At 42.7% G+C, this 27,625-nt stretch overlaps 1 protein-coding gene across 4 annotated transcripts in view; it reads right to left on the bottom strand.

The window, feature by feature from the left end:
* PCTP (phosphatidylcholine transfer protein) overlaps window positions 1-27,625 on the bottom strand; it is an 83,999-nt gene that overhangs the window by 6,026 nt on the left and 50,348 nt on the right. The window contains exons 1-2 of one of the 4 annotated variants that reach the window (XM_032805606.2): window positions 16,710-16,880; window positions 2,563-2,680 (exon numbers count right to left, since the gene is read on the bottom strand). In XM_032805606.2, the coding sequence (XP_032661497.1) occupies window positions 2,563-2,680; window positions 16,710-16,850 (259 nt within the window). In that variant the 5' untranslated portion in view covers window positions 16,851-16,880. Of the gene's footprint in view, window positions 1-2,562; window positions 2,681-5,646; window positions 6,055-16,709; window positions 16,881-27,625 lie in introns of those variants that run through there. The other 3 variants (XM_032805607.1, XM_032805608.2, XM_032805609.1) reach the window with 3 other exon arrangements.

Below are 27,625 nucleotides of genomic sequence, written 5' to 3'. Positions count from 1 at the left end.
GGCTGATTTCTGTATATGAGCCATGAGCATGTGAATTATTACACTGCGCCATAGAAGTGTGTGGTCCTTTATAGACAAAGGCAAATCTACAGCTTAGGCCTGGTCTACACTTTGTGAAGAGGGGGAGAAAAATCAATCTAAGATATGCAACTTCAGCTACAAGAATAGCGTAGCTGAAGTCGACGCATCATAGATCGACTCAGATTGACTTACTTCACATCCTCGCAGCACGGGATCAATGGCTGCCGCTCCCCCGTGGGGAGTTCCAGAGTCGATGGGGAGTGCGTTCGGGGATCAATGTATCGCGTTTAGATGAGACGTGATACATTGGATCACTACTCACCGATCCGGCGGGTAGTGTAGACATACCCATATAGTCCAAAGTCTCGATGTTGAGACGGAGATCACTGTAGGATGAGGCCTGAATCAGACCCAACATAGCAACGGTCTGTGTATCCCAGTCTTTTGAAAGCTCAGCCCACTTTTCAGGAAAGCAAAACCACCTTCAACCCTGCCATGTGTTGTTATAGGCCTAGCCAAAAAATGAGCTATCACTTAGAATAGATTGTGTAAGATTCATAATATGGTGCCTGCTTTCTTACATGCTTTGATGAGCAATAAAATTGTTAAGAGTGTTGACATTTAAAGCATCACTGATATCAGCGCTAGCACCCTTTGAAACAAAGGGCATATTTAATGGCTCCAGTTTTCTGCTATCTATCCAGAGTACTTTAAAAAGAAGCACTAGAGTAAGCCTTCTGCCAACAGAGAGTTAACTTGTCCAACCTTGGAGTATGAAATATCATTAAGGCAACAGTTCTCAAACTTGTATCAAATCGTTGTTTCAAACATACACAAGTTCTGGATACCAGCTCAGGGAGCCAGACTTTTTCCCTAGTCAATGAGGGTGTAGAGGCCAACCCTGCAACATTATCTACATTTTAGAATTTAAAGGGTGTAACTTCCCAACTGCTTCCTTTCCATTCTCTTGGAATAAAAAAGGCATTATAAAAAGATATTGGCATGTTGGCTTCAGACACTGTAGGTTGTAGTTGCCTTAGCTAAGTGTTTTACAAACCAGAATCCGATGAAGTCATTTAAATGGAAAAATTAGAACCGATAGGTTGCTGTGTCTTCATGTACGATACTGTGAACGAATTAAGGTTCCTCTGTAAGCTTCTTTGGGGTATGTCTTTGCTAGTAGAAAAGGTGAGTGCCTTTTACAGTGAAATAGCTATCGTGTGTTAGCTCACACCCATTCTACTAATGAAGCTACAGGCTGACTGAGATCCATACCTTGTTTCCATAGGTTAAGCAGCTCTCCACAATACTGCCCAAGGTCCAATCAACAGAACCATTCAAGCTAGAGCCCCCACGGTTTAAAAATAAGGGAGGGCATTTGGCAGGATTTTCCTTGGCTTTTGAACTTGCTCCTCTGGGCCCCTATTCAGGAAAATACTTCATGCAAGTTCTATTGACTTCAGTGCAAGCATGTGCTTGAGTCCTCGCCCCTCTAGAGTCCAGGTCTGTTAGTCTTCCAGACACTGCAAACTCCTCTCACCCTCCCTCCACCTCCTCCAGGTGTTTGCAGAACCAGATGTGTTGAGGACATGGGAGTTTGTGTGGATAACGATAGCTTAAGTGTTATTGTTTTGGAGGTGGTCAGGTGTACAGTTATTTCTGGGGAGGTGTTGTAGGTTTTTCAGTTGGATGGTCACTATTTTTGTAAGCACTCAAGAAGGTAGGATGGTTGCCAATGCCTCCTCCCCCAAAACAAAGACATAAATAAAAGTGGGGCATGACAGCTAATCCTGAGCTCACCACTGCCAAACAGGCCCCCCAAACTACCACCGAGTTCACCGCTATTCTGAGCATCTGAGGTCAATTAGGCCATCTAATGTTATAGTTCAAAGCTTGTGTTGACCCAGCCTCCAAGTGACAACGCAGATGGATGAGAATGTGAGCACCAGCACTATCACTCAAGCTTTCTGGGGACAGTATCACAGGGAAAGATGTTCCCCCATTGCCACTGCAGAGTAATGGTTTAGGTGCCAACCTACCCTTTGGGAGACCTGGGTTCAACTCTTCTCAGACTTCTGACACCTTAGGCAAGTCACTTAGCCTCTTTGTGCCTGAGTTTTGCCCATCTGTAAAATGGGAATAATACCACTACCACCTTCCTGGGTCCAGTGAGGATAAAGAAACTTGCAATGGTTAGGCACTTGAATCCCATGGTAATGAGGGCCACATAAGTACTTCAGAGAGGCAAGGACTGATGCTGTGGGGTGCTCTCTCTTGATATTTGAGGTTTGACTGTGACTAGGCAAAAATCTCTCTCTTATATGACACATTTTTACTTATTGGTATAACATTAGGTGATGAGTGCTTTCGATAATCTGGCCTCAATTGTAAATGCTGAGCACCTGAAAATGTGACCTCAAGTCCTTTGGGGAACATGGCCCTAACAGAAGAGACAAATTTTAGAAAGCCTTCCTGGGGTGGGGGGGGAGTTAAAGATAAAGCTTATTTTTAAACTTTAAAAAAGCAATTTGATTTACTAACCTTTAACATATTGATCCCATTGTTTTCTGTAGTCTAAATCCATATAGACATCTGCAAGCAACTCTGGGGGACAATCAGCAAGGCCACCAAAGATTTTATACTCATAAAGTCCTGATTGCTGTGGAAACGGAACAGACGAAAAAAGGCATCACACAGGAAAGGGAAACATTCTACTGCATTGAAAGCAGCTGAAGGAAGCAAGGTGGGGCACTTATTGCAAACCTACGTAAGCTGGGAAAGCAAATCCTTTTAAAAACAATCCCCAATGCAATCTTTTTGCAATATGGCCTTGTTTTTAATGTTTGTGTATGCAAGTGTAACAGTTAGATGCCCTCACATAGAGGCGCTTCATAATTCTCTCACTCACATCAACCAGTGCCTTACTCCACAAATAGTTCCCAGGAACCCAGTGGGACTACTTGGGGTAAATGGCACTATAAAGGATAGGAATGATCCTGTTCCCATTGACTTCAGTGGAACAGGATAAAGGTATCAATCTGACTTATAAATAGGAGGTTTTGTTGTGAAACATGACTAGGTAACGCATGACCCACAGTAATCACTACTGCTGTAAAAGGTGAAGCACAGTGCAAACCTTATTCCAAATTTTGATGTTTGTATGTAACACAGGCTATACCTATGAGTGAGTCATATATTTTGAGTCTTGGATATTAGCTGTTTTCCTTCTGCAAGCATCCTGAATCCCAGCCCTCAATTCCCCTGGCACACAATTTCGTGTGTTAATGCTTTTAAAGTTTCACATAACATATGGAAATTCCATCTGCACATATGGAGCATTGTTTACACTATTGTTACTACTACGTCAATACTAATTAAAACAAACAATGAGAATAATATTTTTAAGTGTCAACTATAAGATCGAGCAATCCCAAGGGGTGGGGAATGTTATGGCTATACAATGGCCTGTGTGAAAAGAATTGTTGGTCTTTGTTCGGGGCCTACCTGTCCACACCACAAATCCACCACTGGAATTAGAACATTCAATACACCCAGCAACAAATAATGGATGGGCATGTAGTTTCAGCACCCTCAGCCTGAGAGTTGCCTGTTCCCTGAAGAGTGTAACTGAGATCACAATCTGGCCCAGTAGTTCCAATCCTTACAGCCTGGGTAATCCCATTGCCTTTAATGGAGTTGGGAAAAGTGACTCAGTGCCCATTTGGGATAGTCTTACTTCTGTTAACCATAAAATAGGCTACATTCAGGGTAACACTTCATTCCTGGGTGCCAGTGTCACCAACTCAGCCTTTTACACGCACAGTATTGAAAGAGAAGGAAATATTTTAAAAAGATACAGCATGATCACATTTGTAATAAGGCATTATTACTATTTCCATTTTTACAGGACTGTCTCAGGCTAATTTTGGCAAAATGGTACACCTCACCAAGCCAACATCCAAGTAAGTCCCTTCCAGACAGCTAAGAGGAATGATACGCTGAATCTACAGTTATCCAATGGCAGCAGCTTCAGAAATAGATTTCAAGATTAAAAAGAAGCAAGTTCGGAAGCTGGTGACGTCATTTTGTGCATTTCAAAGTATCCCATCCCTCTATGGAAGACCTTGCAGTTAACCTTGTCAGTTATTTGAGGTTTTTCCAACCATGCCTACATTTCTTCCTGAAATAAACCTACAGTCCCAATCTTGCTAGAATACCTGTGTCTGTAGTTTCACAAATGTAAGCAGTGGCATTGTACTTAATGGTATCGACACCTGTGAAAGTCAGTCACACGTGTAACAGTCTGCAGGATTGGGACCTAAGTGTACAGTTTGGTGTATTCAGCTTAACGTGCATATGTAGGGACCATCTGGTCCTCAGAGATGCATCCTGAAAAGTAAGTTACATCTTTCACCTTACAGTATGTACAGTAGCTAGCTTTACAAGAGAAGCACTGAAAGAGGTTTTTAATGATTGAATCCAATTACATACATCTCCTAGTTTGGATATTAAAAGGATATTATAATAAATAAATAAAAAGGGATTAGTATCAGGCAAGAGGATATTTTTCCTTATTCCTACAAGGATTCCAAACACTCTCCCTAATTTTAAATTTTATTGGTAACTTCCTCTCCACCCACCCCCACCCCACCCTACCCTTTGGGAGAGGGTTATGTAACTTTTGGACGTTAGAATGAGTTCTTACGTGACAGGTTCCATTGTGTTCATAAAAGGTCATGAAAAAAGGCACAGGATTCAGGAGCTGTCCGTGTTGTTAAATATTAAAAACAAAAACAAAAAACCCACATGTAACAAAGACATTCCTGAGCCTTACCCTGTCTTTCCATTGACAAGAGACAACAAAATAACCAGTCTACACCCTTAGGCTGATGGGTGTTTTTCCAATCCAGCGAAGATGGCAGCACGAGCCTCCCTTATTTGGTCACCAACAATTTGCCAACTCCTTTTTATATTCAAGAGGAAGCCAACATTTGATACATTCTGACAGCACGGTGTATTTTTCTGCTATTTCCCCCTCTCATAAATCTGGTTCCTTTATTATTCATAAGAACAAATAAAAATGCACGGAGACTTTAACAGGATCAGGATTCCCTGCAAACACACCAAAGGTGATCAATGCTACCGAACTTGTAATGGAATCTTCTGTATCTGATCCTGATCAGATGAAATAATATGACATTATAGAGAACAGGGGTAGGGCATGCCCATGTATCATCTTTTATTAAAGAGACAGAGTATATAATCACCACCATTATTTTAAAGCACACACAACTAAGGCTCTGTCTACACTGGGTTGTTCTGTCCCTCCTTCCCCCTAACATCTGTTTAATTTACAATGAGGGAGTGCAAACTCCCAATGTGAGCAGCATTGGTCCCAGTTGAGGCTTGTACCACTCTAATTTACCTGAGTAAACTACTGGAGCACGTTGAACCAGCAGTGTGTGTCTGTCTTAAGCATTTACACTGGAGTAGCTATATCAGTGTAAATTACTTTAAACTAATCAAATCCCAAAAGTTAAGTAAATGCCCCTCCAATTAACAATTATATTTCCACAGGTAGTACAGTTAAACTCCACTATCACGCTAAGTCTATGATCAACTTACAAAAATGAGCAGATGCCCTATAATGGCTCTTTCCCTCATTGTGCTCGAGGTATGCAATGAAAGATCTCGACTTGCCAACGTGCCTTTAGCAGTGATGAAATGCCGAAGCTTGCTGACAACTCCTCATCCAAGGTGTGATGCAAAGGCAACTGACAACAGGCAAAAGAATCACATTCCCTTCAACAGGCTGTGGATCAGAGCTATACCCATGTCTATCCAGACGCAGTGCACAACTGACCCTAACTTTCACCGTACTAAGCATACGCACTACTTCATTGGACAGACTTTCAAATTTACAGTTTTGAGAGGTAACTATCCACTGTCAAATGCAATGTGGGATTGAAGATTTTCTTCCATTTAAACTGTTTATCTGCATTTACATTATAAAAAATACACAAGGCAGGATAATCAATCACATTTCCCTAATCCCACTAACGGGCTAGGAAACATTAATTGTATACCCTTTGTCTCTCGTATAACAGCTCGTTGCTATTCTGTTGCAGGAAGAGAGTCATCTTTATTATTCTTTTGCTGGATCCCTTCCAGTTTCTTAGTGTCTCTTGACAACCAACAAACTGAGCCTGCTGAAAACTATAATCCTGCCGTCAACATCCATAACTTAAACTACTAGATAGTAGAGCAAGATAAAAGAAGTTTATTTCACTGAACCCTTTATCCCCCTACTGTTTATCTGCTTGGGAAAACAAAAGCCACACAGCACTTCCTTCTCATTTAAGCTTACAATGGCAGCATCCACACATTATAAATCTAGTGCTGTGTTTACACTTCTTCCCTCTCTCCGAGTTTGTCTTCACTACAGTGTTATCTTGAGGTACAACTCAAGTGTTGCCCCAACCTGACTCCCATCACACAACCCTCTCTAGTTTGAATTTGGGGGTGCTTTAAACAGGAGCCAGCTGGCCTATTATGGAGGCAGGTCGAATCTGAAGTGCTGCCAATGCTTGAGCTAACAATACAATGGGGACAGAGCTACTTTGTGCTGCTAATAAAAAGTCACTCTGTGCTGTCTGAGTGTTATTTCACCATGGAGCCACTCCCACTCACTTGGGCCATCCTAAACTAGCAGATGTGCCCCTTGGGAGACAGATGAGAGAACCTGATACATAGCATAGCCTGATCCCCATATAACTAATAAGGAGCTGTGGGTCTATAGTTGAGAGTCCGACTAACTACCTGTCCATGTAAAAAATGTCATAGTTACGAAAACAACCCCCAGACAAGAATCTGTGTCAATCAGCAAGTAAGAAGGAGCTTGAGCGGGACTACGTTGCAAAGTAACATTCAAGCAGCACAGAGCAGCTGTATCCCAATTGCATTACTATCTGAATTGAGAAAGGGTTTGCTAACCAGAGAAGCTTAGTCTTAAACATCAGAGATTTCATCAAAGCCTTCAATTGCATTCATTATGCAAGAGGACAATCTGGGCTTCCCAAAAATATAGAATCACTGGTTAAGATGCTGTATGAAGGTTCAGAATGCTACGTAAAGGCAGAAAGCGGAGAGATCAGTTGGTTTGATATTGTCCTTCCCAAAGATGCAGGTCAATCATAACGTTTTGTGAATTAAATGTTAATTTCTACTGACTGCTTCAGTTAAAATGAAAAAAAAACCGCCGATGTGCCGAAATGAATCGTTCTGATATTACCAACATAAACCATTCTGATATTTCAGGCTAGATGCACAAGGGGATTTAGGCACCATTCACAAAACAGGTGGTAGTGGCAGCACCGCCGTGTATCTAGTAGTCCAGCAGTTAGGGCACTCCCCTAGAACTCGGGAGGCCTAGGGTTAGTGCCCTACCTCAGAGCTAGAAAGTATGTTCACTCTCCCCCCTGCGGAACAGCTTCCAGAGGACAGACAGAGACCCACCACAGAATATCCCATAGCCTCTGGACTAGGGCAATGTGTTGATTTTAAGGTGTTTATACACTCTTTCACTGTCCAACATAAAAAACAGCGATACTTCGGTTCAGGGGGTTTCTTCTACAGAGGCCTTGGTTTTATTTCGCTCCTTGGCAAACCCCCCAAAGCGTTCATTCTCAAGTTAAAGTTCATTGATCAAACAAGAAATTAAAACAAGCATTTATACTGAAACTGGAACTGAGTGATTATGCAAAACAAACTTAAAGTCTCTTTCCTTTTGAAGATCAGTCTTATTTCCAAAACTAACCTTTTGATGTGAAGGGTTAATTTTACCCTCAGTCCAGTACTCATTTCGCCTGTTTCTAATGGACAGGCAGATTGATGTCATGATGATTTTAAGGACTCAAGTGAGAAACAAAGTTCCTTGAACAAAAACAAGGCCTAATAGCCTCCCTCCCAGGAAGAAAGTATTTTGGTCTGCTCTGCTCCTGCTCTCTCAGGCTCAGGGAAGATGAGGTGAGTGGAAGATGCCCTGGGAAGACGGTGATGATTTTCCCTCCCCAGTCTCTTTTTAAATCTCAAAAAGAGATGTGCGTAGCATAGTTAATCCCCTCATTATTCTGTCTACCTAACAGTCACCACACCAATTTTGTTTCATTCATTTCTGGCTCCGTGTCTTCCATTTTCACTAAGCATGATTTCAACAGTTCTTGAACCTTATTAGCAGGCCCTTTTGGTTTGGACTAATCCAGTTTGTGCGTCTGGTTCTCTTGCACTTGTTCGTAACATTCATCATTGACAAACAACTTGACTTCTTTTTTCCTGCTTGAAAATTATCGTGAGCTGTTACGAACTCGTACATCTTGTTTTACATATGAGCTACAATTGGGGTCATTTTTTAGGCCTGATAGTCACAGCAGCACTTGTCTGGGAGGGAGGGGCACCTGGGTTCAAACCTGGATCTCCCACATCCCAGGTGAGCGTTTTAACCACTTAGCTACTGGGTGTAAGTGGGGATGACCCAACCCCACCTCCTCCATTCTGTGATTCAAGCCCTTTATTTTGTTTGCTTTTATTTACTTATTTTTAAAGTTTGAAATGTTTTGTTTGGACATCTCTTTCAGCACAAAAGAAAATTTTGAATTTTCAGTGAATCCAAAAGTCAGAAAACTTTTACTTTCTATTCAACTTAATCCTAATTTTCTTTTACTCTTTGCAACTGCCAGCAAGCAAACATTTGCACAGCTCTACGCTACAATAATCAAGGGCACTTGCCAAATTACTGGATTTTCTCAAATTGCTTACTAAGGTTTAAACTATTAGATCAGGTTTCGCAAGGGAAATGGAGGATCACTCTATGCTACGGTAGATGTGTATGCAAGAGACATGCTGAGAGACAGGAATTTATAGTGAGTTCAAGGCTAAAAGAGCCTGAAGACAGAAACTCATGATTTCAGAGTCACGCACAAGCTAAATATTTAGAGATGGTACACTGTACAACCAGACTAAACTCAGCATCTTTATTATCCTTTTTCAAAACATGACCTTTGTATACAATCCAGCCTCAACTATCCAAACGCTTGTCATGTCTCCCCAGAGATTCAGAGAAGCTACATTTAGATAACTGTGGCTGCATTTGTCCCTTCTCCCAGGATTCACTGCCAACTACCAAGCCGTCTACATTCAATTCAGCAGGCTTTGAAGCCTGCTCTCTCAGGTACGCCAATTCAGTTTCAGCTTTAGTCCACTGGAAACACTGGAGCTAACCAGCTGAAATCTAGAGTACCAGCCAAATTTGGCCCAGTCTTAGCCCAGCACAGACTTAAAGCCCACTGAGCCTGTTTCCCCTAATTATGCCATCCTCAGTTGTTTGGATAGTTTACATTGTACTCCCAGTTCTGCTTCTTCTGATGTAACCTATCAGACATTCTATCCACACTGCAACACTATACCCGGGTACAAGTTCTATTATGATCTTGCTAACTCTATGCAAAATATCAGACACCTTCATAAAACTGCAGCCATTAGCAAGAGCTAGTTAGAGAACTAAACTGATGCCACATTAGCCAGAAAATGTTACATACTTTCATCTGCAGAGGGGAAATAGATTTTGACCAATCATCCTTTCCCGAAGTTTTAGGCACTCAGCACAATCCTACAATAAAATCTAAAAGGAGAAAATTCACAGGTGTAAAAGATCATCTGCGTGACAATCATCGTTTTGTTGATGCGTACCCGCAATTCCTTTCAGTACAGTCTAATTTCCAACCCCACCCCCCAAAGTTTATCCATTTCTGGGCAAACATGGAGACTCCTAGTCATCCCTCCCCAACAACCCCCCTATTCACACCTTGATTTCAGTTTGACATTGGAGGGTTATTCTTGCATCTGCAACAAATGTCAGTATGAAATGCAAGATTATGAAAAAATTCCCCAAGTCCCTTTTATTTTATTTTTCCTTCATACATTTTAAGGTCAGATGAGACCATTAGACTGTAGTCTGATCTTCTGCATGACCCAGTCTAGAATTTCACTGAACAATTCTCTCTCTCACACACATGTGCACACACAAATTTATCCTCAGAAACAGCCCTACAAGATGGGGATAATAAAAGTTCCCTATTTTGCAGATGGGAAACTGAGGTACAAGAGAAATCAAATTACTTTAGATCAGACCCTTAAAGTAAAGGTGGGGGTTACTGCTTGTCAAAGATACACCAGAGCCTCCATTTTCAATATTTAAGAATTTTCATCTTAAGAATTTTCATCTTCAAAGGGAAAACTTTTTTATTCTCTCATGATTCCTCCAGAGGTAAGTCAATAAGGGCCCAGTGCTCTTGATGTTTCTGCAGTAGCGCATGCCTAGTGAGATAGTAGATTGAATGCAGGCCTAGTTCCATCCAGGGTCAATGGGGCAGGGAGAGGGGTGGGAGGGAAGAGAGGTTAGCAAGCTTCATAGCATAGCACAGCCTGTTGAGTCAGGACTTTAGAATAGCGTACTGGTGAGGGTCAAGTTAGACAATAGTCAGCACAAGTTCTATTGAATTCGTTTGAAAGCGTCCATTTTTAGTGACTTATACCACCCAGTTAAGAGAGTTATCCACCCACGGTTATCAGACTATGCTGAGATACTGCACCATTGCACTATAATTGATTTTAATGACAATTTGAAATGTTATATTTGTTCCTATTAAAAAGATACATAAAATCATAAAATGGGAAATGGCATTTTTTTCAAGAACATTTAAGAATTTTCACTTGTTTTCCCCAACAAAAAACAAGCTTTGGGAGGTTCCCCACCTTCTCTCCTTCCCCTTTTTCAATTGGCAATTGTCAGGGAGGGGAAAGGGAAAGTGTGAAAAGAGAGAGAGAAAGATGTTGAAAAAACAAAATTTCAAGAAAAAATGTAAAGTTTTTCCTCAAAAACAAACAATTAATATTTTATTACCAACTTTACTGGCAGCTACTATGCAATATCCAGTTACTCAGACAATGTGTTTCCCCACACTTCTATTCTCCCCATAGATTCTACCAAAAACACTGCTTATTTTATACCTCTTTCAAGTACCTGACAAACCTCATTAGCTATTTATTACTGTGTGTATGCCACACACTGACATGCTTTCATTTCGGTACTACAGGTTACCACTCCCATACTATAAACAGAAGGACACATTACCACACAGTGACAGAAGAAAAACAGATTACCCTGAAGTGACAACTCCATTTCTTGTAATGGGAATGAATCAGACTTTCCCCAGACACCCTCCCCCTTTCACAGGGACCCGGACGACCTATGTGTTTGCTTTCTCCTTTATGTTTTCCGTTTAGGAAAGAACATCCCAAAAAACAGGGCACCTAAACCACCAGAGTCAAGAGGTGGTGTTTCCTGAACCCATGTTTAATCCCTTAATTTGTGCTTTTTACTTCTTAAAAAGCAATTAAAGACTTCCAAGTTTTGATCTCACTATTCCTTAGAGAAACTTTTCAGAATTTAGGGGGAAACATGTATATTTATGTGCTGCTGAGCAGGATGTTCTAATGCTGAGGACACTATGTTTGAACCTATAACTGGAATATTTTGTTTCTCTAACCCTAAACCATCTTTCATCTGTCATGCCTTCAAAACAAATTAATTTGGGGACAGCAGTGTCTCTTTGGAACAAATATGATCCCCATTTCGTAGACTGGTGAACTAAGGAACTGTTCAATTTCTTAGGCCTTAATCATGCAATGAGATCCAACAGGCAGCTTCTGGAAGCTCTACCATGCTGCACTGATATCAATGAGATTCTACAATGGGATCTGATCAACTATCCACCTCTCTCTTTCTGGGTGGTCAAGAGGTTGATCAATCACAACCTCTGGCAGGAGACAGAATGCGAACAGCTCCCCCTGCTGAAAACCTGCCAGAATCAAGAGGTAAGTGAACTATTTCAGAAGTCCGCAGCTCCCCTTCCTAAGGATGCTCACAACATGAGAGCCCCATCACTGCCCCTTCCTCTGACCTTACTAACAGGTAGTGAAAAGACATCTGCCGGAGTGCTTCAAAAGCATCCTGCCCAGCTACTGATCACATTGTCATTGGATACTCCCACACTGTCTCAGCTGATCAGGCTAGGTTTCCTCCCACCCCAACTGCCAACTTTGCTACCATAGCACACTCATCACTTCTTCCTGCACCTCAAGTGAAGTTTTTGCAGCACTCACATGGAAGAGGGCGGAGAAAAAGAAAAAAAAATAGCAGAATCAAAAGTGCCATCGCATTATTCCCAAGAAGTGTCCCGAAATGGTGGCTTTTGGTACTCAGCACACTGCAGGGGACTCAAGGTCGACTTGTGTTACAGGCTGTTAGCAGGAGGTCTCCATAAGCTGTTCCCCAGGTTCTTCCTCACTGTGCTTTGCTTGGCAGCCTTCACTCAAGTGCAGAGGCAGGAAGAGTGAGCTGAATTTTGCACATTAGGGAGGTCTGTTCTTGGAAAAAGACAGACCGGAAAAGATATTTAATGTTGACGAGGAACGGCAGCCATCCCCAAGTGAGAGAAAGCTCAGGGGGAGCTGGAAAGGGAGAAGGACCAAGGGACTCATGAATAAATGCGGGAGGCTCCCATTAATTCCAGATGTTGACTCTAATACTGTACCTAACCCTCAAGCCAGGCTAAGGATGTTGTGTATGCCAAATACAGAGAGATTTCCTCCAATACTAGACCTCATTGCCTGAAACCCTTTATAGCTGTGGCCAGGGAGTTGCTCTCTAGTGCCATCTGTTGTGGAACATCTTTATTCCCAAATAAATGCCTGCCACAAGCGTAGGAGAGAAAGGGCATGTTTACACTTACCTCCGGAATGATCGATTCAGCAGCAGTCGATTTATCGCATCTTCACTAGATGCGATAAATTGACTACCGAGGACTCTCCAGTTGACTCCGGTACCAGAGTCAGAAGTGTAGGCAGAGTCAACGGGGGAGCAGCAGCATTCAACCTACTGCAGTGAAGACACCGCGGTAAGTAGCTCTAAGTACGTCGACTTCAGCTATGCTATTTTCATAGCTGAAGTTGCGTATCTTAGACCGACTTAGCTCACCTCCCTCCCACATGGAGCACTGGGCCTGGTGCAAGATTTGAGGCCTGAACCAGAGGCTATGAACCAAAAAGTCAGGCTGTGTATTAAACAGATCCTTACAAGTTCACTTTGTCGTACGTTATCTTGGAAAAGTTGTTGCTTGCATACTAGGCAGTAGATATTTACGGAAATTAATTCCAGAAGGCTAGTACAGATACATCCCAATCTAGTACAAGAGAAGACGGTTTGACAGAATAATGAATAGGGATGTTTTGTCTGAAATATCAGGAACAATGGGAGGTTTAAAAAAAAAAAAACCCACCTCAGATGTCATGAAACACGTAAAGTGGTATGTAAACTGTTTATCCCAGTTGTTTGTCTCAGTCTATATATGTTGGGGTACCTCACCTTAACCCCTTGTGTGGCCAAGGGGACAGCAGAAACTCCCGCCGCTGACTGAGCTGCTCCTTGCCACTGGGCACTCATGTGTTAGTGTACCTGTAGCTCCCATGGAATGCTAGCATTGTTCCTTGGGGGTAATAAAGCTGGCCAAGTGCCTTTGTCATCGAACTGTGCCAGTAGTCTCTCTTTATGAGTAAGATCAAGGTCTACCGGATTAACAGGGTACACTCTCTACTAGTTCTGATAAGACCAGAGTTCCAAGGAAAGAAGCACTGAGCAGCTGGAACAGCTTTATCAGCAACAACATTCTTCAGCAACAATAAGCAGTGAGAAATATGAGAAGATGACTACAGTGGCTGTGAGCAGAGACCAAAGTGATCCTCTAAAAGGCTTTCAACCCAATCCCGAAGTGGAGATTGCAAGAGTGCTGATGATGGCTCTTTATAGAGAAAATTAATGCTAGTCCTTAGCAGGTCAGCCCAGGCAATTTAGGAAAAAGGCCTGCTAGAACTTCAAACTGGCCCAGCCTGATATGACCACCAGGCTGCCACTCCTTAGACTAGGAGGGTTTTTCAAAGCCCAATTTAATAACCAAATATACCAAGTTTCATAGCCATAGGAGCCAGCAAAGGGGAGAAATGGGGAAGAGGCCTTCACTGCCAGCAACGTTCAGGGAATCAAGCTACAAAGCAGCTCACTGAGAAAGTATAAACATTATATATTGGTAGGTGGTCATTAATCAATTCTCTGTTACTGTTGTGACAGCCTCTGACCATAGTTCTAGTCCTTCCATTTCAATTCAGCTTACCTACTCCTAGCAAGCTATTTGGATCTAATCAAACCTGGACTGTTTTAAATCTGATTAAGTGTAACTGCTAATGTAAATATATTTCCTAATTCAGTTTAGCTAAGTCTACCTTTCATAGTTCAAGATAATTTGTTTTGAGAATTAGTCCACATTTGATCTAGCTGGAAAGTGACACACAATTTGATTAATTCTGCATTTTCAATAGCTCTTAGAGCATGCTGAATGATACAAGTTGCAATTAAGAGGCCACTGAAGCTAGAAAATCATATTTCAAAGCTATCTTTACCTGAATTACTGATAGCATAGATTATTAAAATCGATTTAACTTTTAAAGTGTCATTTATTTTTGATTATTTATGCCATTTAGTTTTTATTTTATTAAGTTTTAAAAAAGAAAACAGGCTAGTAGGCTTCGTTTCGATCAGTTTCAAGCCAATTTCTCTTTCCCATTCTTGTGCACTACCAAAACATTGCAATATTCAGATTGCAGAGACAGCAGGAAACAAAACTGCTTCCATGGACTTTTTAAAAATAAGTTGATGAACAATTTTATACCAATACTAGATTCTGTAAAGCTTCACGCCACAAAGTACCATAGCATTTAATTCCAGTGCAACAATAGCACTGATCTGCCAAGTATGCGATAAGAGGAATAACTAAAACTACAAAAATGAAGATATTTTGAAACCATATTTATACCTATTGTTTTAATAAGTCAGGAAAATGGATTAGTTATCAAGTAACAATAAAGAATCACCTGCCACTAATAGAAAATAGCTATATTCAACTGCAAGCTAATTTTAAAGATAGATTCTAGCCTTGAACATTTAAAATGGGATTTTGATGCCCAGTTCCATTACAATTAATGAGATTCTGGAGCAAAACCAACTCAGGCAGTTTTGGACATCTCAGCCATAATCTTCCCTCAAAACCAAGAAGTGAAGATTTTAATGCTGATAGGGGATTTATTACAGAATTTTCTGAAGCTCTCCTTGATTTGGGGCCAGGATCTTGATGATGCAGCAGCAGTAAACAACATCATGAGCTAAAAAGAGAAGGCGATGGAGACAGGACATGTACTTGGAAAGTTATTAAAGATTCTAAGATCAGGAACAGATGGAGTAATAAGTCCCCTACCCTTCCTCCTTAAGGGAGCCACTGTCATTCTCCCCTGAGATAGATTTGTATTGGAGGGAAGAGGAAAGGGGAGATGGATATTACTCACTGAAATCAGTAAACTGCTTCCTTCAGACTAAAAGGCTTCCTCTCACCAAGCAGAGCCCTCCATCAGGGGTTTCCAAATTACCAAGTGTGACTAAACTTTAAACTCTCGGTAATCTGCAGGCTCCTGCAGCAGCTTTTAGAGAAACAGGGGCAGCTTTCCCTATCAGCAGTAAATGGCATTAGCCTGAAAGCTGCTTTCTGTGACCCAGGAGACACTGAGCAAGTGGTATTAGAGCTCAAACAGATGACAGAGAGGTGTGTGGCACAGGTGGGCAGTTCAGCCTTTCTAGCTAATCAGCAGAACATCTCCTCACTTTTTAATATCTAGCTTCTTCCACAGAGAACATGGATACACCTCTACAGAGGAGTTTCAAGGTGATAAACGGTCTCCAGCTAGCAGTCAATCCTACTTCCATTCAGTTATACCGATGACAATCATTCCTGCCTTCCATCAATATACAGCGGAGCTGTTTCTCCCTAGATATACGGGATACCCAGTATTCACCTGCTGTAGCTATAGATATGCACCTATAGACAAGGGATGAGCACTTCCCCCCTCCCCTGAATATAGGGGAGCCATCACCTGATATATAGATATCCTCCCCATTTATATAGGGAATGCCTCTATCCAGCATAGATACAGGAACTGGGTATAGCTTATGTATTGTGAATGTTCCCCATATATAAAGGAAATGACCACGTTTTATTTACGTATATGAAGTGCTCCCCTCTGCCAAACAATGGGGTCCTTCCCCCTTTCCCTTATGTAATGAGAATGCCCACTACCTAGGGCAGGCCACCTTAGCCCACATACATAGGTGACTAACTCCCTGTACAGCTCTCCTTTATGGACTTTCGCCCTTTGCTCCGCATACACAAGGAGCACTTCCTCCTTGAGATCAAGTTTGTCCCTTCACCCCATGAATACAGGGGGGTGCCCCCACTTCCACGCGTCTCCAGTGAATGCCCACAAAATAGGGGCCCTACATCTGTCCCTCCCCCCGAAGGACACCACAGCAAACCCCACAGATGGTGAATGAATGAATGCCTCTCCCAGACAGGCCATGCCCCTCGTACATAAGGGACACCTCATGCCTATAGGGGCCGCCCCTTTCCCCCGTGTGCATGGGGCCGGCCCGGGGGGGCTCCCTCCACGCCGAAGGCGAGCCCGCTCCAGGGTACCTCGTCGTAGAGCCGGTAGATGCAGATGCCCATAGTCTCCACCAGGAGCTGCCAGGCTCCCCCTGCCGCCGGCGCCGGCTGGCTCAGCTCCCGGCAGGCGGCCTGGAACTGCTCCTCGGAGAAGCTCCGCTGCGCCTCCATCGCCCGGCTGTGGGGGCCGGGCCCGGCGCGCCAGGTGATAGCCCCGGCCGGGGCGGCGGCGGCCAATCGCGGGCCCCCGGTGCTCGGCTAGTTCCGGGCGGAGGAAGCGCCGAGCCCGGGCTTGCAGCGGTGTGGGGCGGGGTTTCCTCCCTTGCTCAGTGCCTGAGACTCTCCACCGGGCCTGTGCCCCTGGGGGGTAGGGGGGACCACACAGCGAGTGTGAAAACATGGGGGTGGGGGGTAATAGGAGCCTGTGTAAGAAAAAGACCCCAAAATCGGGGCTGTCCCTATAAAATTGGGACATCTGGTCACCGTAGCCAGGGGGTGCATAGAGGGCAGCCCTAGGCAGGCATAGAGGGGGCATTCCCTGCCCATGTAAGGTATATTGGGCTTCCCCCAATGGATAGCGGGGAACACCCCGGCTCCTTCCAGGACCGTCCTCCAGCATACACATGGGACACTTCCCCCACGGTATATAGGGGAACACCCCCCTCCTCCAAGCACTGCCTCAACATACATATGGGATGCATCCCCCAAGGTATATTGGGGAACGCCCTCCTCCTTCCAGGCACTTGCTCCAGCGTACATAGGGGACATTCCCTGCCCATATGTAGAGGGACTACTTCTCTCAGCATAGATAGGCGGGCACTTATGTATATAGGAGATATTATCTGTTCCCCCATCCAAGGCATTGTTGGGCAGTCTCTTCCTCCCTGCCCCCTCCCAGTTTGTGTATAGGGTCACGCCCTCCCAACCCCATGTATTACTTTTGCGACACCTTAGAGACTAACAAATTTGTTTGAGCCTCTGAAACATGTATAACACTGCCACCCCACATATATAGGAGCAATCTCCCTCATGGGCCATTTGTATGGTAACTGTCTCCCTCCACATGTATTGCGGGGACACTGTAGCATTGCTTTGTCTGTTAAACAGTCTGTGGTGCAATTTCTAGGAATAAGTGCAAATGGTGTCAATGCAGTGCTATGGTTTAGAAATCAAAGGGGTATAAGTGGAGCCCTACCAAATTCACAGTCCAATTTGATCAATTTCACAGTCACAGGATTTTAAAAATTCTAAATTTCATGATTTTAGCTATTTAAATCTGAAATTTCACAGTGGTATAATTACAAGGATTCTAACCCAAAAAGGAGTTGGGGGGGTTGCAGTACTGCTCTCCTTATTTCTGCACTGGTGCTGGCTGTGGCGCTGCCTTCAGAGCTGGGCAACTGGAGAGCGGTGGCTGCTGGCCAGGAGCCCAACTCTGAAGGCAGAGCCGCCACCAACAGCAGCACAGAGGTAAGGGTGGCATAGTATGGTATTTTCACACTACTTCTGTGCTGCTGGTGGGGCACTGCCTTCTCCTCTGAATTTGGCGCCCAGTTTGTAAAGTGCTTTGGGGTCTCTCAGGATGAAAAGCAATATAAATACAATTACCTGTTGCTATGGCAGCCTGACACAGATAGCCACAGCAGCCAGGGGAGCAAGATGGGGCAGTGCATGTGAAATAGTCTCCATAGGCTGTGCTGCTATATTAAATATTGTTCTGCTCGCACAGCTCTTCCTAGATTCCCCTGCTTGGACACAGTATCTCTTGATTAAGAAAGATTCAACCAATCCTGAGCTACTAACAGTGGATAAAGAATCAGTCTCACACCACTATTATCATCACCATCCCATGGATGAGTCACTGAATGCAAGCTTTGCAAATGTTAGTTCTCTCTAGTTTAAGAATCCAGTGATGTCAGATATCCCTCCCAGTTCTAGCTAATTGGTCCATAATCAGGCAGTGAGTCAAGGATGAAGGTTAACATGGAGCAAGAACAAATGCCTCTAAATGATCTTGATGGATTACGTGATCTCTTCTCTTGAAAACCCTTGGCAGTATAAATGGTTAATATGGGGACTGCTTAATGTTGCCTGCTACTTTACAGTAAAACTCAGATCCATGAAGATAGTTAGATTTCTAACATCTGTGGAAATCAATGGACATTTGGAGGCTAAATACCTTTGTAGATCTGGGCCTAAGCGTTCTTCATTATATTGTCTGGATAACACTGAAGTGGCTGTTGTATGACTCTACAGCTGCCATGGCTCCAGCACCCTCACAAAAAATGAGATCTTTGTCTCATAAGGTTATTCCAGCAAGCAAAACTTTTAAATAAACTTGCAGTTTACATCTGTGGCCATGTGGGGTGGTGATTATAAATAAACATAGGTGCAAGCACTTCTGAAAGGAGCTGATATGCTCTACTGGGTTAAGTTGTGTTTCACTTTTATAAAATGATTTATTATTTGTATCGCGGTAGTGCCTAAGAGCCCCAGTCAAGGCCCAGCTGTGGAAGGCACTGTTCAGAGAGGAGTTTATTTTCTTAATGCTATAACACAAAAGAAATCCATCTGCAAATAACTAACTAATTAAAAACAGTGGGTCACTATTACATGGGTTGTGGTGTTATACCAATAAAAACTAGCAGGATCTTATTAAAGGGGACAAGACATTTGTCACATTTATTGTAAATACCAAAATAAAAGACAACAGCAAACAACGCTGTTTGGCTACTTATTCCTATGATTACTTATATGTATATATTCATTCATTCACACAATCATTCATACAAGTTCGGTATGGATATTATAGTTATCAGCCTAAAGTTGCTTGTGACAGAATACTGGCCAGGTACCCTGTACACAAAAGTGGGGCCGAGGCTGGGTCAGGTGCACCTGATGCTCCTGGAGGCTGGCAGCAGAACCAGAGACTCAAAGTCCTCAGTCCTCAGAGTCCAGCTTTGTAGGGATTTTTCCCTATGTTAGTTCATGAGAGTTGCTTCATTCTGCTGTTGTTAAATCAATCAGCAGGTGGCTGGCTCCATGTTGGCAGCAGAATGTTACCCAAAGTCTCTCATCTCACCTTTCTTTTTTACAGGCTTTTAGTCCTTCCGTTGTTCTTTTGTCCTTTTCTTTTTGGGTGGATGCTTTTTACTTTGTTTAGGGCTGTTGTCTAGGTCTTCAGCCAGAGTTGGTAGTTGAACTTTTATCTCATCAGGACAGGCTTGGGGCTGGAGTTGATTTGTCATCGATACATGCCTCATTCACACATCGAAACTAACTAATAAGATTACGCAGGGATTTGCAAAAAATGAAGGCTGGAGGAAGCTTTTACAAAGTGGAGTGAGTGTTTTAAAATGGGGTTTGAATTACAATATGGCAAACAGTGAACAGAAGTTACAATGTAGGCAAGTGTAGTGAATGGTGAACAGAAGTTACATTAATAAAGTGAACAATTAAAAACAATTTCATTTATCAGTTCTACAGTGGATGGGGTTTCAATAGTGCCTAACTGATTTAGGAGCACAGATCCCATTGACTTGAGACTTATGCTCCTAAGTCACTAAAATGTGCTTGAAAATCCCACCTGATATTCACAATGTAAATTACCTGATTAAAAATCACACTGTGATGGATTCATGGGACCCAGGCCTACTCCCAGTGAAGTCATTGGACATCTGCCATTGACCTCAGCGGTGCGGAATGGAACCAATAACTTGGAGATGAGAAGAGCCTCTTCCATCAGGAACTCATATGAGGACAAAACCCAACAAGGTTGAAAACATGAGCAAACACAATCCTTGATCTTTTCCAGATAAATTTCAGTGTTGTTTGTCTTGTACACCATTTCCATAGCTGGGAGAAAACTATCAGCGACTTTGTGTTTTCCTGTGTGCTGTGTCAGTGTGGCACTGATGCATCTTGAGAAATTCATGACAATAAATAAAGATTTGGGATTTTACTGGATTCAATTATTATGCATTCATTTACATACCATCTTCAATTCTGTTGTATTCAAGTCATACAAAAAGTCTGGAAAAGTGTTGTATGGCCCTAAACACTCATCATACCTACAGTATGTGTGTTGGTATCTACATATACAAAGTAGAGTCTTTAGGAATTAAAATCTATTGTTGCTATTGTATTGTTGATCGCATGAACTATAAGGCTTTCTTACACAACCACATGGCCTTTCTAGCTGATCATGCTCCATACTGAGGGCTACATCATCATAGGTTTGATATGGACAATTTTATGAAGTGCTGTATACTCCCAATTCCTATTGAAGTCAAGGGGAATTCTGAGTGCTCACCATCTCTCAGGAACATTCCTCTTGTTTGCAGACTGGGACCCCCGGAAGTCATCATCTGATTTTTTATGTCCACCCAGTAAGACGCTGGGGAGTCCTGATAATGGTTAGCTTTGGGTTGTTCTGTGTGATTGAACAGATCAGTCTCATACATTCACCATCCCTTCTGTGACCATGTCAATCCCTTTTAGGTTTAGAAGACATTAATAGATAGCTGCTCCCCCAGTTTGCCTCTTTATGGCGGGCTTCTTATATACATAGGAATGGAGAGGTGCAGATGAGCTATGGAAACTTTCATCTCTACGTCACCAGTTTGAATCTAACCATGCTGGTATTTTCTGACAGATGTTACCGCCTGATTGTTCTTTGGTGGCTTCTGTAAAATGAGCTACTGGCCTCAGTCCCATTGGTAGAAAACATGACCAAAAAAACCCCATCAGCAATAAATGGTACCCTTGCTGGCAGTCCCCGCAAAGAGGTAAAGATTTTAATGGATCTGAGACTGAATTATCCTCTCAACCCTAGAGGCAGTTGGTCTACAGAGTTGAGGCATGTTGATGGGACAGTTTGGGAAGGGATCATTCTTCATGGCTATCTGTGCTGTACCTACAATAATCTATGACTAAATTGAGGGTGTTGGGTTCAAATTTTAAAGAGTAACTAGTGACTAGGGACATGTTTTGGGGGTGGTGGGACAATTTTTGGATGCTCAAATTGAGACACCTTAAAAGGGCCTGATTTTCAGAAAGTGCCGAGCATCCAGCCACTGTAAATCAGCTCCAGTAGGGAATCCAAAACCTGAAGCATCCCAAGTGACTAGCCACTACTGAAAATCTTGGCAAAGATCTTATTCCCCTGTTCTGGCACCTTTCAACACATTCACTAAATCAATTGAATAGGAAAGGGAGTGGGATTAAAATTTGTGTATATTGCAAATCTACATCATACTCGGAAACAGTAACTATACTGTTCCCATACATAGCAATTTAATCATTTATAATAATATGCGAATGTTTGTAAAGATAAAAAAAATGAGGCTTGTTGTGCTGTGTAAAGCGGAGCCGCTTCTGGATCCATAAGCAGGTTGATTGATAAGACAGGGCCATGCACTGAAATGCATGAGATTCCCATGTACAAGAGTTTGGGGCGTGGTTGGAATTTTGGAGGTGTTTTTTCAGCATGTTTATAAAAAATAGTTTTATGGACTCTCTTATGACTTCTTGCAAATTACCAGAAAGACCAAAGTCCTGCAGAAAGGTCAGTAGTGCAGCCTTCCCCACATGGATTACACTCTGCACCTAAGGTACCACTTCTAAGAGTGAAAATGCCATTTAGTCACCACCTTCTCTGCTGGGATTGTCATCAAGAGAAGTGAGTAGTGGCAGTTGTGATGCAGATGCCTATCCACTAAGTATTGGGTTGAGACCATGTCCTTTTCACATAGACAGAGAGGTCACCTACATTTAAGCACCTGAGCGTGAATTTCACTTTGCAGAAAGCCAGCAGAAAGCTTTTGTACCATTTAAGCCCTCAAAATAGGTTTTAAGTGGAATTTAAGTGATGCATAATACTACACAGGAGTGAATATTATCCTAAGTCCATATTTAAGTATCTAACTTCAATGGGGTTCCACATAGAGATAGCGATCCTTCTGCACAGAGTTCAGTGCAGAATCAGGACCTGATCTGCACTCTAGCTCAAACTGACTAGCTGCTGCCTCTTAGTACTAATATTTCTATCTCTACTGGAGGCTTTCATTTTCTGAACTGCATGTGTAGGGGTTTCTCTCTTTCACTGTGGGCATTAATTTGTGACATGCTTTTTCAAAGACTCAAAAGAAAATAATGTTCACTTCCTGTGTGCTTCCTTTAATGGGTAAATAAACAGGAGCCAATGAGGAGCAAGCCAGTTGATGGAGAGGTGGGTCACTCACTTTAAAAGTTAGGGCAAGGAAAGTAAAGTATTCTCTGGTTCAAAGCCATATAGCCAAAAAATAAACAAGTCAATTTAGATCTTGATTTGGTTTGACAGATGCTTCTCTTTCCCGCTCCACATCCTAGAACTATCAAAGACTTTGAAATGGATGGAGAAAGATTTCTAAACATTTCCTTTAGCATGTGATAGAGTTCTGAACAAACATATGTGAAGACCTGTGTTCTGCTAAAACAATTCTTTCTGCTCTAAAAGGCTTTCCTTGTGTTGAGCATTTGACTGTTTACATAGACAACACATTAAATACAGGAAAAGTCTCCTTTTGAACTATAGAAAGTGTGCCTGTTCATTCTGACGGATCCTGTCCGGGGTTGTGTTCACCAGTGAAACTACAGGAGAAAGCCATAATGGGTACCAATGGGTGGAAGTTAAAGCCAGACATCTTCAAATTAGAAATAAGGCACATATTTTTAACAGCGTGGATTGACTAACCATTAAGACGAACTACCAGGGAAGTGCAGGATTCTACAAATCAAGACTAGATACCTTTAGCCAAACACAAGTTATTGAGTTCAACACAGGAGTAATTGGATGAAATTCTGTAGCCTGTGTTATACAAGAGGTCAGACTAAAAGATATGATCATCCCTTGTGGCCTTAAATCTATGAATCTATGTATCAATAGCCTTTGCTGCTCTCACACACCACCAAAATGCTGTTACTTAGCACACAGGATTTCTACAGCAGACCTTCTGTCAGCCTCTAGGAACATAGGAACAGCCAGAGTTTATTCATTTAATCTTTGACAGTGGCCAGATGCTTCAGAGAAAAATGTAAAGCCTCTATTATGGACAATTTTGTAATATAATGTCCGTCAGGGAAGTTTCTTCCTTAATCCAGGTAATTAGTGATTGGATTATGTCCTGAAGAAGCGTGGGTTCTCACACATTTTTATCATTTAGGGACCAATCTTATTATTCATATTGGATAGGGTAGCAGTCTGGGAGCTAAAATACGTGAGTTCTGTTCCCAGATCTGTCATTGACCTGCTGTGTGACCTTCAGCAACTCACTTCATCTCCTTGTGTTTCTGTTCCCTTCCCACTCTTTGTCTGTCTTGTAAACTTTTCAGGCTGGGCACTGTCTCTTACTATGTGGCTTTGTTTGTTTGTTTACAGCAATGGCATGGTGAGGCCCTAGTCTCACCTGAAACCTCTAGGCTGTACTGTAGTACAGTAAAATAATTTACACTAGCACAGAAAATGCACTGAAATCATGTAATCTGCATGTTTGTCATAATATTTGTGCTCAGTTAACGCCGCCAACTGGAGAGCTGCAATGGAAGTGAAAGAGTCAGAATGTTCTGCAACCTACTTCTACAAGGTTTTGGATTTAGCTTCTGGTAGCTCACATGCAGCCCTTGCTAACTAAAGGCAAATGTACGCACAAGGAATGCAGCTCTTCCAATGCGAATTTATGTAATTATAAAAGTAGTTAGACATAAGAATAATCACGTGCAGTTCCAGATGAAGGGTCCTGTGCTTCCCAGTGCATCAAGAGGAGCAAGTGAAAGTCAAAAAAGGCAGAAATGAACACCCCCGTCCCGCAAAGCACTTGTGTACATTGAAGTTAATGGAATACCTCATCTAAGGGAGATGAAGAAAAGCCCTTAACATATTGCTGTCATCTCAGGGTACATCCTTTTATAATTAGCAGCTCATCAATTTCATTGCTAGTGTGATGACATATAAAAGAGGTGGTTCATGCAGACATTAATGAACAAGGCCAGATTCTCAACTGGTGCAAACTGATGTAGCAGCTTTAACTTCAGTAGAGCCGTGCTGATTTGTCCCACATGAGGATCCAGCCCATAATAGTAACTGACTTTATGAATCACTACTTTTCCATCCTACAGCACTCACATTCATCAGCAGCACAAGGACAACTTAAAATATATTTAAGTACATTAAAATCAAAGATCAGTCTCCAAAAGTTCCAGAAAGCAAAATCAACTGGGGGCAGAGCAGGGTGGAGACCCACAAAATGAAAAAAGCAGCGGAGGGTGGGGAAAAGGGAAGAAGAGGTGATTGAATATGGAGCCCATAATGGTCATACTTTGCTAGATAAATGAATCACTTCCTGCTTTGCTGTGACCCAGAGCCTGGGAGGCTGTTAATATGCAGTCAGAATCTCAAAGGCAGCCACAAAGCATTGCAAGTGCATCATTTAATAAGTGGAGAAACAGCATCGCTCAATTTAGGGGTACCTCCCTCTGCTTTTTCAAAAGCCCATGAGAGTTTACACTGGGAGGACTTCAAACACTTGTGCATGATGTTTCCTCGCCTGTTGTTCCAGGCTGCACCTCCCCAAAGCAGCTGTGTAAGCGCAAAGGTAGACAAGCCCCTGTGTGGTCATTTCCCAGCCATTTCATTTCTAATCCCCTAGTTTCCTCCTAGCCACTTCAGAGACAGCCTAGGCTGAATTCAGGCTGGAATAGTGTGGAGAGAAGCTGTCCATGAAGAATTCAGTCTGCTGTCTGTGTGGCTCCACGGCATCCTTAGCTGCCAGAATGGGAGCCTAACTCCTTCCTTCAGTGACCTGTTCACAGCTGTGATTAGATTTTTCTGATTCAGCTGGTCTCCCCTTGTCTAATAATTATAATATGGAAATGGCTGCGCCCGGTATTTACATAATACCTTCCATCCAAAGGTCAGTGAGGTTGGTAAGTATCTGTGATGGGTTGGATCACAGAAACCCCATTGGGGCTGCCAGCTGATGTGCCAAGACTACTTCTGCCCCTGATTTCCTGCCCTGACAGCTTAGGACCTCAGTGGTCTGCCTGGGTTGAGCCAGACCCCCTAACCTGCGGCAAACCCAGACCCAGGTCTGAACCACACCCCCTAACAGCTGTAGGTTTAACTGAAAGCAATTTACAGAAGTGTTCCTGTCTTTAACACTCAGATGTCCAAACCCCAAATAAATCCATTTTACCCTGTATAAAGCTTATACAAGGCAAACTCATACATTGTTCATTCTCTATAACACTGATAGAGAGATATGCACAGCTGTTTGCCCCTCCTCCCCCCAGGTATTAATACATACTCTGGGGTAATTAAGAAGTAAAAAGTGATTTTATTAAATACAAAAAGTAGGATCTAAGTGGTTCCAAGTAGTAACAGACAAAACAAAGTGAATTACCAAGTAAAATAAAATAGAACACACAAGTCTATGTCTAAGAAACTGAATACAGTTAAAAACCTCATGCAGCTTCCTTTTACAGACTAGTCTCCTTATAGTCTGGGTCCAGCAATCACTCACACCTCTGCAGTCACTGTCCTTTGTTCCAGTTTCTTTCAGGTATTCTTGGGGGTGGAGAGGCTATCTCTTTAGCCAGCTGAAGTCAAAATGCAGGGGTCTCCCACAGGCTTGAACTGACTTTCTTTTGGGGAGGGGGGGGAAGACTCCCTCCTCTCTCCTATGCAAAGTCCAGCTCCGAGATGGAGTTTTGAAGTCACATGGGCAAGTCACATGTCCATGCATGACTGAGTTTCTTACCAGCCAAGCCACATTCCTGGGAAAACTCTGATTGGATTGGCATCTTTGAGTTCATTGTTGGCTTAAATGGTTCTTGATTGGGCATTTAATTTGCACATTCCTTTCTCAACAGAAATCAAGCAAATATACAGCCAATATTCCTAACTTTAAGTACAAAAATGATACATACATACAAAGATTAATAGATTCAGTAGATCATAACCTTTATAGAGATATGTCACATGGCATATGTAGCATAAAAATATTCTAGTTATGTCATATATACATTCATAAGTATATTCCATAAAGCCTTACAAGAGGCACCAACACACTATCTCACTGGTAGGGAAACTGAGGCACAGAAAGGTGAAGTAACTCACCCAAGGCAGAGTCAGGAACAGAAACCAGGAATTCTGGCACCAATTCCTTTAGATGAGCCACAAAACCACCTTTCCTTTATATTTACCTACAGTGTTTCTTCTTTTTTATCTCTGTCCCAGTGTCTCCTGTCGCTTTTTATTCTCTGCCACTGTCTCCCTTTCTCTGCCGGTCACCTGGTCTTTCTTTCCCCTCCTTCACTGGTCCCCTCCCACTGCAGTCCTTTGCCAGCCCTGCAGTTCTCTCTCTTCTCTGTCTCCTTCCCCAAATCTCTGCATCCTGTTTCCCCACTCATCTCCATCTACCGTTGTTCCCTCCTCAGGTGTTAATTCTCTTTACCAGATACGCATATGGAACTCCCATCAGCCCTCCCTATGATGAGCAAAGGGCGTGATGAGAGTGTGTGGGGCAACCAGTGCCTACCGTCTCCTTCTCCCCAGTCTCTAACTCACTGCGATAGTAAGCTGGGAGAAGGGGATGGAGGAAGAGGAAGCAGCCTTGGTTGCCTGCTCAACCCAAGTAGCCCCTTGTTGGTGGGAGGAGAAGCTACAGGGGGAATCTTGCTCACACCAGACAGCCCTGCTAAAGAGGGACACCTCGGGTCAGATGAGTTTTCAGGATGAAATAGCTGAGATCTGGAGAAGAGGACAGGAGTCCCGAGGTCTGTCAAGGACTCCAGTGACTGTCCTGCAGTCATGTCATCAGGCATTCTACTAGTGACAAAGTTAGGTAGAGCTACCATTGCTTTGTGCTATATTCATACAGGGGCTATTAAAGCATTGACCTAAAATATTA

The sequence above is a fragment of the Chelonoidis abingdonii genome, chromosome 13 (genome assembly GCF_003597395.2).
Source record: "Chelonoidis abingdonii isolate Lonesome George chromosome 13, CheloAbing_2.0, whole genome shotgun sequence".
NCBI classification, from domain to species: Eukaryota; Metazoa; Chordata; order Testudines; family Testudinidae; genus Chelonoidis; species Chelonoidis abingdonii.
Note: the sequence above shows the minus strand (reverse complement) of the source record. Positions and strands in the feature narration are given on the sequence as shown.